Raw genomic sequence first — 13,987 nt, 5'->3', positions numbered from 1 at the left:
ACCAAAACAAGCTAGGGGAACCCAAACTTATTTAATTTAGTATTTGTTCCTAAATATAATGCTGTGAAGTATGCAGACGTTTAAGAACGTCTATAATGCCATCATAAAAGTAAAAGCTAAATAAAAGCAGGTTTGGTCTTTAACACTAGCAGTTAGATGATTTCACATTTGTTTTCTTCTAAAACCATGTGCAGATGACATATCCATTTTAAAGGGTCACTAAACCTATACAGTGTTATTAAGCATTTAAATAAGTGTGGTTATACATTTGACATATTGTAGCATGTAATCTTACAAGCAACCTCAATATTACAAAGTCAGCAATGCCAGGATTCTGAACAGAAATTATGAGGTACATCGTAACATTTATAAAAATAAAATGCCGAGCCAGAACATAGTCTAGGGCAGGGGTGGCCAAACCTGTCCTCAAGATCTACCAACGGTGCATGTTTTCCAGGCAACCTGTGGATCTACAGTATAGTAAGAATGAATGCAGCATGTTTTAAAATGTGACAGATACTAATGACTACATCTGTGCACCAGCTAGGTAACCTGGAAACGTGGACCGTTGGTAGATCTCGAGGACCGGTTTGGCCACCCCAGGTCTAGGACACCTGTATCTCTGATAGGTTCCTAGAATTAGATACACAACAGTTTTCGTGGAGTGATCCGTTAAATGTGATTACACATCCACGTACCAATAAACTGTACAGTACTCATTACACTCACTGTAGCACTGTATACCCAACTTTAACAGTTTGCACCTATTCAATGATTAAATTAAAAATCAAGATGTTCTGCTCCATGTTGACCAAGCCCACCACTGTTTTACGAATATCAGATTCTGAAGAACATGTATAGAGACTGTGCCAAATCATCACACTTCACATCTAATAACAATAGTTGAATAACAGCCTGCACATGATGTTTTGAGGTGAAAAGAAAAAATACAGAGGCACACATCAGATGCTGGGAGCGTCTCAGGAGAACATGCAGCTGTCTGTCAATGAGCAGCGATGTCATTACACTACAGCCAGCACGCAGGAATCTGAACAGCAGCAACCCTAAATTGTCACCCATTTAAAAAGAAGAAAAAAAACCTACAAGGAAATTCATTAGCGTTTTCCCCCAGCAATAATAATTTAAAATCAATCTAACAACCGTGCTGAAACCCATTTACGTATCACTATGCTGTGCTATCGGCATCCAAATTATTTAATGTGACATTTAAGAGGTCTAAAAAGAAAATTAAAATGGGATGTGGGTATAGCCTGCAATGTGTGTGTATATGACACACGTGAATTACTTGCATAATTAATATCAAATTTATAGACATCAAATATTAAGGATGATTTGAAAACCAATGTTACCGACATATGGGTGAAACACAGCACTTAAGAACGGTTAGACCAGATATGCATAATACACAACTCCTATTCCACAAAACGCCCAATTGTAACGTGCAACAAAAAGTACTGGTCCTTTATAAATAAATGTCCTGCACAATTATTATAATTTGGTTTTTAAACAATCATTTTAGGAGGGTGAATAAGCATTTCCCTCATCATCAAACATCAACTTGCCGGAACAATAACTACAGAACCACAAGACGTACAGAGATTACCCTATAATCTGTACATGCAACATTTGCCTCAAAAAGTCCTGATTTCGTTGGAGTGTGTCTCTAATTGAAAAGTCAAGAGAGACTATCCACAAACCCTTTCCATGCCCACAAGCAGGCAACTGTGTCAGTGGGCGCTATTTAATCATATTATGTTAATACACGTTACCAGGAATCCGCAAAAAATGGATTCTCAAATAAGGTTCCCAGTATTTTCACAGTGCTGACACATACAGTGCATATGGAAAGTATTCACAACGCTTCACTTTTTCCACTTTATTTTATGTTAAAGCCGGATTCCAAAATGGAATAAATTCATTTCCCCCCCTCAAAATTCTACATACAATACCCCATAAAGACAACGTGAAAAAAAACTTTTTTTTTTCCAGAAATCACATGTACATAAGTATTCACAGCCTTTGCTCAATACTTTGTTGATACACCTTTGGCAGCAGTTACAGGCAGCCTCAAGTATGTTTGAATATGATGCCACAAGCTTTGCACACCTGTCTTTGGACAGGTTTGCCCATTCCTCTGTGCAGTGCCTCTGAAACTATCAGTGCACAGCCATTTTCAGATCTCTCCTGAGATGTTCAATCGGATTCAAGTCTGGCCTCTGGTTGGGCCACTCAAGGACATTCACATAGTTGTCCTGAAGCCGCTCCTTTCATATGTTGGCTGTGTGCTTAAGGTCGTTTCCTGCTGAAAGATGAACCGTCGCCCCAGTTTGAGGTCAAGAGCGCTCTGGAGCAGGTTGCTTGTGCCACATAATGTCACATCCATCTTGCTAGATTTACTGCTGACTATTAATGTAATACCACCACAGTGACTATTAGCTGTAATCTTGTCACAGAGTAGAATTATTAGCCAAACTTTTAGAAGGCCTTTATGGACATTGAATTAAGGGATGGTAGTGCAGCATTGGCGAAGGAAGAGAGTAATCCAAAAGTCCAAAGGACAATCCAGCGGTATTGTCCCATAAGGGGAAGCTATTGGTAGAAACTTTATTTAATCTCTTTACTTCTTTTTCAATAGTGTAAAACGTACAAATCTGTAACATATGTGGTACTTATTCCGTTACATAGCAGTCCTGCTTAAATTCTGGCAGCTATGAACAGATCTCCTACACCTCACAGCTGCTACGGACCCATGGAGATTACGGCCAGTATAGGACTTGAGAAGGATTTGCCTTAACAAGATTCAGTGGCGGATATTAACCTAATCTTCCTATGCCAAAGTGATCACCATAATCTCTACATGTCACGTGGATTCAAACTTCATAAAAAAATAAAATAAAAAAATAGACTGAACCATTTAGACAAATCGGGGGGCACAAAAAAACTTTAATTCCCCCCATAAAGGGGCAGCGTTTCCCTTTTATTATAGAGTTGCACATAATGATTCACTTTACCTCTGCTTTAGCAATGAAATACAGCACTTGTAAGTGCTGCTTAAACAAAACCTGCTTTCTGCAACAGGAAACATTACTTCATGTTCCAGCCTGACAAATAGGCAGGTTATAATACACAATCCTTCACCCCTGTCCTCTCAAGATGAGTAATGAAAGCTACCTGAAGTCTCTTGTATTGTGTCAAAGCTGGAAATGAGGAATGGGAGGCCAAACTATTTTGTTTGCCAAATTACCTAATATAAAATTGGCTGCAATTACTGCTACAAAAGACCCAACGTCCTCATATGATTCAACATAAAAAAGGAGTAAAAAATGGTTTGCAAAGAGTATTAAAATCCAATAAGAATGGTGAACTACAGTAGAAGTTTATTATATTCCTTTCACACTGAAATCCCACGTCAAAGCGGAGATAATTAACACGGTTTCAACCTGTTTTAAGATTACTTTCATATTGAGGCAAGGATCTGGTAAATACCCATGTCATGTGTCACTGAGAAACTGGGTTATGGAACCTGGCTCAATTAACCCTTTTTAACATAACCCAGGTAGAGTAACCCGGAAGCACCCTTTCATACTGCAGCGAAAATGGCTCAGACTCATGACTTGGGTAGACTCATGACTTGGGTAGACTCATTCACATGATCTAGGTTTTTACCAGGTCCATGCTTGGTGTAAAAGACACTGGCATATCTATAATATGTGCAAGGTGTGCTGTCCAAAAGGGCCCCCACCATACACCCATTTAATTAAATGTGTCCCTCTGCAGAACCGCGGAGGCAAGCAATGCAGACAGCCATTTTCCCGATGATTTGTGCATGCACATAGAGAATAAAGGTGCAGGTGCCATATTTCTGGAGACCCGCGCATGTGCAGTAGACTTTGGCGCAAAGCCAGAGTCTACAGTGCTGTGATCGCTGCCAGAGGAGGAGTTAAGCTGGCCATACATCTACAGATCGATTGTCAGATCTGGCTGGTTAGAACAAAAACCTGGTAATATCTGAATGACCGTTTTTGGCAGTTTTCCAGCATTTCAAAGCAAATGGTCAACTGTCATTTGCTCTCATCCATTACCAGGATTTTGTTCCAACCAGCCCGATCTGACAATCGATCTGTAGATGTATGGCTGGCTTTAGTCCCCATAGAGCATGCAGTCAGGCCCACACCTGCCTAAATCCACACCTGGTGAAAAGCGGTATGGCTAACCCTATAAGCAACTTCATATATAAACTCAGAATTATTGTAACCTTTGTATCTGACATACAGAACAAAACAATTATTCAGGCATCACATTGCGCCAGATGTATCAAGCTTCAAAAAGGAATAAAGTGGAGAGTGATAAACAACCAGCTCCTACCTGTCATTTTTTTAAACCCAGCCTGTAACATGGCAGTTAGGAGCTGATTGGCTCCATTTTATCCCTTTTTGAAGCTTGATACACCTGGCCCATTATGCCTTATAATGAACATCATAACATTCCTGGTCACAGCAAAAAAGGTAGCAGAACAAAACCTTTGCACATTTTTTACAAGGTTACCACTGAAAGGAATTACACCGAGGAAGGCAGCTGTGAGGAAATCCTACTGCTGAAGGCAGGCACCAGATTTGATTCATATACAGTAATCATGTTTATTGGATTTTAAGGTTTGCTTCAAGAAGTAATTACACAGCAGTAGTGTTAGGAAATAATTGTTGCATGGTCTGCAATTGCAAAAATACAATTTAAATTAGTAACACTTTTCAAGCTTGTATCATTGTACATGAACTTATCATTATCATTAGGAATAATTAGACAGATTCAAGGTGTGACATTTGCTTGTCAGACACAGATAGTAGAATATGTTTTTACACAGAACAACAATACCCAAAGATCATAGGCGAATCTAGAATTATGGTAATGGGTGGTCCCAGATCCAGACACAATAGAAGGCAAAAAGGGGGCGTGGCCTCATGAGAAGGAGGCGTGGTATCACAAAAAGGGGTGAGGTATTACACGTTAGACCATACACAGTAATGCCCATTACACATTTTAGCAAACTCCGTAATACCCATTACACATAAAGCCACACGCCGTAATGCCAATTACACATAAGGCCACACACCATAATGCCCATTACACATTGTGCCACACATCATAATGCCCATTACATACTATATAACAAACCGTAATGCCCATTACATATTTGCCACATAAGTGCTGCTTACCTCCGTGCTCATTGCTAGGGGGTGCTTGCTTGATGGCACCATAGTACCCATTACACATGATGCCACACACCATAGTACCCATTACACATAATGCCGCATACCATAGTACCCATAACACATGATGCCGCGCACACCATAGTACCCATTACACATGATGCTGCACACATAATGTCCCTTACACATGATGCTGCACACATAATGCCGCTTACACATTATGCTGCACACCGTAATGCCCCTTACACATTAAGCCACACATTATGCGTAATGCCCCCACATACCGCCACTTGTAGCGTCCCTTAAGCAATGCCCCCAAATGTGCCACTTACTGTAAATTTTTATATGAGCCTTCGCTGCTGCTGCAGGGAGAGATGGAGAGCGATGCAGCTGCTTCTATGGGGAGAGGAGAGCACGCTCCCACTCCACTCCTGGTGCCCCCTCTAGCCGAGTGGACATTTGAAATATTGGGGGACATTTACTAATATGAAAAACCGAGTTTTTCGTATTAGTATTTGCAAAGTCGTGTTCCGGAGGGTCATTTACAAAGCAGTCATATACGACTGCTTTGTAACCCTCCGATGTCGTAAGAATTCGTATTAGCGGCCGTATATACGGCTGCTAATACGAATTATTTGTAGCAGTCTGCACGGATCAGTCAGATCCGTGCAGGCTGCAAGGTGTAAAAAAAATAAAAAATAAAAAAATAAATGGAAAAAAAAAACGGCGTGTGGCCCCCCCCCACAGCCGAAACCAGCACCAGGCTGACGGAGCCTGGAGCCGGTAATTAAAAATCAGGGAACCCGACAAATAGGGGTTCCCTGATTCTTAACAACCAGCCCCATGCTCCTGCTCTGGGGCTGGTTCCTAAAATACGGGGGACAAAATGACTGGAGGTCCCCCGTATTTTAAGAACCAGCCCCAGGCAAAACCAGCCAGCAGGGTAATGCCACAGCCGGGGGGAGACTTTTTATGCAAGTCCCCCCGGCCAAAGCATTCATCCCTACCGACCAGTCAGCCTGGCCAGGGGCCCTGGGGGAGTGGGGACCCCCCAATAAAGGGGTCCCCCCCGTCCAGGACTTACCTGACCAGGCTGAAGCCTGGTACTGTCCCCGATGCCCCTGGGCGGTGGGCATCGGGCTGATTATGGTGTAAAAAAAAAGATAAAACTATTGTTTTTTACTGTGGCACTACAAGTGCCAGCAAGCTGGGACTTGGGGAACCACAAGTCCCAGCCTGCTGGGCATTAAAGGGCCCGCTGGCACTTGTAGTTCCACAGTTAAAAAAATAGTACACAAAACACACTGACACACATTTTAAATAAAAGTTTAATACACACATCACAAACACACTGATACTTACCTATCTTGATCCCGTCGGTAGGTCGCTGGCTCCGGTGTCGGCGGCTCCAGTGTCAGCGGCTCCGGGGTCGGCGTCCTGTCTGAAGAAAATCCATGTTGGACCTGTGGAAGTAAATCCTACTCACCAGGTCCTCCATGGATGGTCTTCTGTCTTCTCTCTTCTTTTCCAGGACTTATTTATTTATGTTGTTTCTTCTGTCTTCTTCTTTCTTCAAGCTGGTGGCTCCCGGGACTTTCAGAGCTGGAGAGATGTTGCCTCCTCTACGTCTGGACTAAGAATGAATTCTAGCCAATCAGGAGACGCCTAGCGGCCAATCAGGAGCCAGTAAAGTCGGCTCCTGATTGGCTAGAATTCATTCTTAGTCCAGACGTCGAGGAGGCAACATCTCTCCAGCTCTGAAAGTCCCGGGAGCCGCCAGCTTGAAGAAAGAAGAAGACAAAAGAAACAACATAAAGAAATTAGTCCAGGAAAAGAAGAGAGAAGACAGAAGACCATCCATGGAGGACCTGGTGAGTAGGATTTACTTCCACAGGTCCAACATGGATTTTCTTCAGACAGGACGCCGACCCCGGAGCCGCCGACACTGGAGCCAGCGACCTACCGACGGGATCAAGATAGGTAAGTATCAGTGTGTTCGTGATGTGTGTATTAAACTTTTATTTAAAATGTGTGTCAGTGTGTTTTCTGTACTATTTTTTTAACTGTGGAACTACAAGTGCCAGTGGGCCCTTTAATGCCCAGCAGGCTGGGACTTGTGGTTCCCCAAGTCCCAGCTTGCTGGCACTTGTAGTGCCACAGTAAAAAACAATAGTTTTATCTTTTTTTTTACACCATAATCAGCCGATGCCCACCGCCCAGGGGCATCGGGGACAGTACCAGGCTTCAGCCTGGTAAGGTAAGTCCTGGAGGGGGGGGGGACCCCTTTATTGGGGGGTCCCCACTCCCCCAGGGCCCCTGGCCAGGCTGACTGGTCGGTAGGGTTAATGCTTTGGCCGGGGGGACTTGCATAAAAAGTCTACCCCGGCTGTGGCATTACCCTGCTGGCTGGTTTTGCCTGGAGCTGGTTCTTAAAATACGGGGGACCCCCAGCCATTTTGTCCCCCGTATTTTGGGAACCAGCCCCAGAGCAGGTGCCTGGGGCTGGTTGTTAAAAATCAGGGAACCCCTATTTGTCGGGTTCTCTGATTTTTAATTACCGGCTCCAGGCTCCGTCAGCCTGGTGCTGGTTTCGGCTGTGGGGGGGACCCCATGCCGTTTTTTTATTTATTTTTTTATTTTTATTTATTTTTACACCGCAGCCTGCACGGTTCTGACTGATCCGTGCAGGCTAAAACGCAAATACGACAGGAAAATGGTGTTCTATTTTTCTGCCGTATTTCCGTGGGCAAAAGCAGCTGTATTTTCTATACGGCTGCTTAGTAAATCAGGAACCACCATTCTTTTGAATGGTGATTCCTGTCGTATCCTATCGATGGTGTAGACATTCGTATTTGTAAATACAAATACGAATGTTCCATCCCTAGGACTACGAATTGTTGTATTTTCGGGATAGTAAATCCCGAAAATACAAATTCGTAAAAAAAAAAAGGTGTATTTCTCCCTACGAATACACCTTTTTTCTACGAATCCATATTAGTAAATTTCCCCCATTGTGCGTGCTGTTGTTGTGCATGACGTCAGGGGTGCACGCCGGGCGCCGGCACCACATGATTAAGGGGGGGGGGCGGGCTGAGGTGAAAGCGGGCAGAAGAATTGGAGCGGAAGCTGCAGGGGTGACAGTCATTGACAGCTGGGCAGAGAGCAGGGGGCTGCCCGGCTGTATTCAGAGCACTGCAGGTCACGGCTGTTTGAAATAATACCCCTTTCACAGAAAATGCAGGGATTTACCCGGGAATATGGTCCCAGGATCATGCAGGGACATTCCCAGGCTGACCCCTTATACACCAGCCTAGTGCCTGCATTTTCTGGTGTGAGGAGGAGAGACAACCACTCCCCTCTCACTACCCCCCTTTAATCAACCAGCTATATCTTCGGAACCAACTGACCCATTTACATGAGACCAGTATCATATTGAAGAACTTTTGAGTTGGCTTCGAATGCTTTTGGTCCCGTGAAACTGGGCTGTTTGGTTCCAGAGAAATCTGCCCTCAAAGAACATAAACAGTCATGAAATTACATTTAAGAAATGAAAAAAAAAACGGTTTAACCTCAATATCCCTGGAACCAATTAACCTATATGGATCCAGCCTGGTATCAGATTGAAGGCCCAGCGATTTGGGTTCGACTGAGATCAACCTCCAGCTTCAGTGATGCCGCAGGGGGAAATGGCAGCCGTTGAACTGGGTGGGGGTCGGAATTAGCGGGTCTCATGTTATCCTATAGGGAAAACGTTCCAGCTTTGCCTGGCCGTATCTCCGGTTCCCAGGGGGCTAGTGACATGGGGCTTGGCTCGTTGGAAAGCCCTGGTCCTCAGCTACAAAATACGCTAATGGGTGGTCCTGTGCACCCCCGGACCACCCCCTAGATTCGCCTATGCCAAAGATACTGTAACTGTCCCGGAAAGTAGATTTAAATCTCTCATATATGTATCACATTCCCTCCTGGCTAATGAGGACAAATTAACACCAACTTACTTCTATCTGCAAGGCAAGCAAGCCTACCAGACATTCTTATACACAGCTAGAAATGACCATGTGCATTACGCCTAAAATCCCACAATGACCGCAAATACAGGGTGGTGAAAAAAATAAAATAAACCTCCCATGTTCAAGATTTTAGTAGCTAGCTGCAGCAAATATATACATGTAATCACGTATGTGATAAATGTATTGGATGGATCCCCCAGAGATCAGCACTGCATTACAAATCAGGCGACATGTGGCACCTGTGAATTAGTATAAGTATAAGCCATAACACACACTTTTCTAAGCCCGACCCCAGACTCTCATTGGCTGGTTTCAAAGGAGTCTGGGAGGTTGGCTGAGTTATGGCTTATGCCCATACCTGGGTGCAACATTGCTTGAGCGCCGGTGACACATTATAATCCATTTCTGTATACTGGGTGGTCGGTCCTTGTGTTCTTAGCTATAGATACAACTGCACATCCATACCCATCAAATTGCACATGCGTGAGGAGAAATAGTGACAGAATATGCGTATGGATGGTAATCATAGTCCTTTTGCTGTCGGACTGACCGGAAGACAGTGTTTAGGGGGTAGTAACCTGACATTGTGTGGGAGTGGCAGGAAAAAACGCAGGCGTTTATAAGGAGGGTCTCAGACTTCAGCAATGACCAGTTCCAGCACGTCTCAGTCTCAGATTAGTGGAAGCCTCAGATCTACTACCAATTTCACAGACAGTAAAATCCTTTCAAATGGTTCAGGAATTGCGCATGGATTTGTAAAAAATCAGCAATTAATTATCCATTTGCAATTCTTTCACAATTTCGAAGAGGTTGTTACTCTTACACATGGTGAGATCCCCTTGCTATTCAACTAAGATTCCATTGCTATGAAATTTGTGCTATTTACACACAATTTATGCAATCTGCACTATATAGTCATTGCTGCACTATTTGGCTTTTTGATTTCATCTGCGCGCATTGAATCAGGATAGAAAGCATAAAAACATGCTCCCAATTCCTTTCGATGTCTATGCGATCCCAATTTGATTTTGACTATATCGAAGGGTAAACTGTACCGTTTGCACACACCATTTCTGTCCGGGCGGCAGCTTATCCTCACAGTCCACTTGTGAATTCTCATAGTAACAATCCATGGCGAATTAGCCCCAACATTTGGAAGCCGCCAGCACCAGTTTCGGTGGCTACCGCTCCTTACGGAATATGAGCCTAGATACGCGAGGCTAGATACAATTTACTTGGTATATTCTAGTCTTAATGACATCAGTTGTACAGCCTACTCAGGGCACAGTAGTACTGCATAGGTCACGTCAACCAGCAATCATTCACAGCATAAACAGACATGTGGTTCTCCAGCTTTGTGGAACTACAAGTCCTGGGCTGGCTGGCTGGCTGGCAGGCCTTTCAACGCAGCTGGAAAGTCACAGAAGGACTTCAATTGTTGGTACAGGCAAAGTGCAGCATGTAAAGCGGGGCAAGCAAAATCCACATACAATAATGGTTGAAATAAACACAATTCTGTATTACACAAATGAACCAAGAGGAATCTGCCACTCACATAATCATGAAAGGCCTTTGCTTCACTTGAATGTTCACAGGTTTCCCGTCTCTCTGGAGCAGCACAGTACAGATCCCAAAACACGCTGGAAGAAAGAGACAGAAATATATTCTGTTATAAAACAAAATCGGCACAATATACTAATACTGACAATATGCTGCACCAGTGAATAGAACAGATGCAGAGAGAACACTGGAGAAGCAGCAATTGAATAGAGATGAGACTAAACTCCTTTTATAAACTGCTACAATACAACTAATGTAATATACAGTAGAACACACTTTATATGGTTAGGACTTTTCATGTCATGTCCGTTTGGCCAGGTTTAGCCGATGTGTGCAGTATCCATCCAGAGACAGACACTGGGGGGTATTCAATGCCGTGGGCGAGTGGCGACAGCGAGCAGGCTTCCTGCTCGCTGTCACCACTCACCCTGTCAGTATTCAACGCACCCCGTCTCATACGCCAAATCCCCCTCGCTATGTTTTTTGAGCGAGGGGGAATCGTCGAATACGGCTCCAGAAGCAGCGAGACTCGCGGCTAAATACAGCGGGTTCGCTGCATTAGCCGTGAGTCTTGCTGTTTGGGGGAATCCTCGCCATCCTGTGACAGCGAGGATTACCCCAGAACGTTAAATAGGGCGAGCGGCCGGCGAGGGGGTTAAACAGCGAGGATCGCTGGTTTTCCGCAATCCTCGCTGTTTAACCCCTTCGCCGGCCGCATTGAATACCTGCCATTGTGTGATTATTAATACATAGGGCTATAGTATTTTTTATTTTATTTTTATTAAAAATCAGTTAGAAAAAGGTAAAACAATTTTTTTTTTAAGATGTGATGTAGATGTTCAGTTATCTAAATTCTGATCATAAATTACCGACTTAAATGTATTTACCACAAAGTAACTGAAAACTGCCCCCCATACTGTGACAATGCTCTGGAACCTGCAGAGAAAGGAAGAAGATACTTACCACCACCACGAGTGTAGGAATCCAGGGGGCTCGCCCAATGTGATATTTTTCTCCCATCTTATCTACGAGAGAAATAAAGCGAATGATCACAATGCACATACAATAAAAGCAGCAGAGCAGCTAACCGATTGGACTAGGACAGAACAACAGTATGACATAGGGGCATGCTCCTCAAGTTTACCCCCCCCCCCCCCGTGCCACAAATGCTTAAGCTTCAACCACAAGTACAGAAATCTTGAAAGTACAAACTGGCCACACACACACACACACACACACACACATTTTAGCTAATAAATGCCCAATCTCCAGAGGTGCAAGCTGTACAAGTCTTTATTCCAGCTAATGTGTGTACTATATGCTGTTAAAATACCATAAAAGTTCTACAAACCTCTAGGCATCGAATAATGCGTTTGTCCTTAAAATGATAATGGAATTCCTCTGTAAGCAATCAGTAATTTGTCTTGTTGGAGTGGTGTTATTCAATCAGGGTCCTGCAGAGCTATCTACAGCATTTCAAACAGAATGGCTGTATTTTCCATGGGAAATACAGGTCTTATGTAATTGCCAGGGAGATGCATGCTCCGGCAAGATCCTGCCAAGTCTGCCCGTATTTTTAAAACACAACTTAAAAAATACGGGCAGACTTGCCAGAATCTCACAGGCTGTTTCATAAGCCCAAGGAGCATTATTTTAATCCCTTAGTAAGATTCCCATCACCTGGACACCCCCCACGCTAAAATTATAGAACTGCATCAAAAATTGAACATCATGAACAGTGTGCGCACAATAAAAAGGCACGTGATGGGTTAATTGCCGCTTTCTGCCTAAAATCCCACTGATAACCATTTACATTGTAGCTGGAGTCTAGCTCAGCGGTTTTTAAATGGTGTGCCACAAGTAGTGCACAAGCACGCAGTGACACTGAGCAAAACACAAGCTGGACCCACAAGCCGGCCGGGTGTAGCGTCACATATACTATATATATATATATATATATATATATATATATATATATATATATATATATATATATATATATATATATATAAATATTTTATTCTTTACAACAAAAACACACTGCAGGCTGAACTTTGATGTAATGTCCTCAAAACAAGTCAAAATGAGGCTCAGTAGTGTGTGTGTGGCCTCCATGTGCCTGTATGACCTCCCGAGAATGCCTGGGCATGCTCCTGATGAGGTGACGGATGGTCTCCTGAGGATCTCCTCCCAGACCTGGACTAAAGCATCCGCCAACTCCTGGACAGTCTGTGGTGCAACATTTTGGTGGATGGAGAGAGACATGATGTCCCAGATGTGCTCAATTAGATTCAGGTCTGGGGAACGGGCGTGCCAGTCCATAGCATCAATGCCTTCGTCTTGCAGGAACTGCTGACACTCCAGCCAGGGCTCTGGCAGTGCTCCTCCTGTTCCTCCTTGCACAAAGGGGGAGTTAGTGGTCCTGCTGCTCGGTTGTTGCCCTCCTTCGGCCTCCTCCACGTCTCCTGATGTACTGGCCTGTCTTCTGGTAGCGCCTCCATGCTCTGGACACTACGCTGACAGACACAGCAAACCTTCTTGCCACAGCTTGCATTGATGTGCCATCCTGGATGAGCTGCACTACCTGAGTCACTTGTGTTGGTTGTAGACTCCATCTCATGCTACCACTAGAGTAAAAGCACCGCCAGCTTTCAAAAGTGACCAAAACCAGCCAGAAAGCATAGGAGCTGAGACGTGGTCTGTGGTCACCACCTGTAGAACAACTCCTTTATTGGGGGTGTCTTGTTAATTGCCTATAATTTCTAGCTGTTGTCTATTCCATTTGCACAACAGCATGTGAAATTGATTGTCAATCAGTGTCGCTTCCCAAGTCTGCATAGTTGGTAGTCACAGCTGGGCAGAAAGGCTACCATATTAATGTGCCCCAAGTAGAGTGTGCAAACATTGGGGGAATATGTTAGACAATATGTGCATTAGTGAACACTTTCCATGAGTTATTTGTAAAGGAGAGTCCCTACCTATGCTGGGAGTCCTGTTACACTTTTCTGCTATTTAAATGTTTAGCACATCCCACCTGTTAGTAAGGGACAATCAGGGCCAGCGCCACCACTAGGCAGCCTTAGGCATTTGCGGAGGGCGGCAGTTTGGAACTGGTCCCCCCTGCGCTGCATCACCCAGCAAGCCGCCCCCTCCCTGGGCAGCGTTGCGTCACGGCGACCTGCATCACCCGTC

At 44.0% G+C, this 13,987-nt stretch overlaps 1 protein-coding gene across 3 annotated transcripts in view; it reads right to left on the bottom strand.

Annotated features, from left to right (window-relative positions):
* SSBP2 (single stranded DNA binding protein 2) overlaps positions 1–13,987 on the bottom strand; it is a 189,873-nt gene that overhangs the window by 95,498 nt on the left and 80,388 nt on the right. For all 3 annotated transcript variants that reach the window (XM_083151850.1, XM_083151852.1, XM_083151851.1), the window contains exons 3-4: positions 11,759–11,820; positions 10,791–10,875 (exon numbers count right to left, since the gene is read on the bottom strand). In XM_083151850.1, coding sequence (XP_083007976.1) covers positions 10,791–10,875; positions 11,759–11,820 — 147 coding nt within the window. The remainder of the gene's footprint in view (positions 1–10,790; positions 10,876–11,758; positions 11,821–13,987) is intronic.

The sequence above is a fragment of the Crinia signifera genome, chromosome 1 (assembly GCF_055691185.1).
Source record: "Crinia signifera chromosome 1, ASM5569118v1, whole genome shotgun sequence".
Lineage (NCBI taxonomy): Eukaryota > Metazoa > Chordata > Amphibia > Anura > Myobatrachidae > Crinia > Crinia signifera.
Note: the sequence above shows the minus strand (reverse complement) of the source record. Positions and strands in the feature narration are given on the sequence as shown.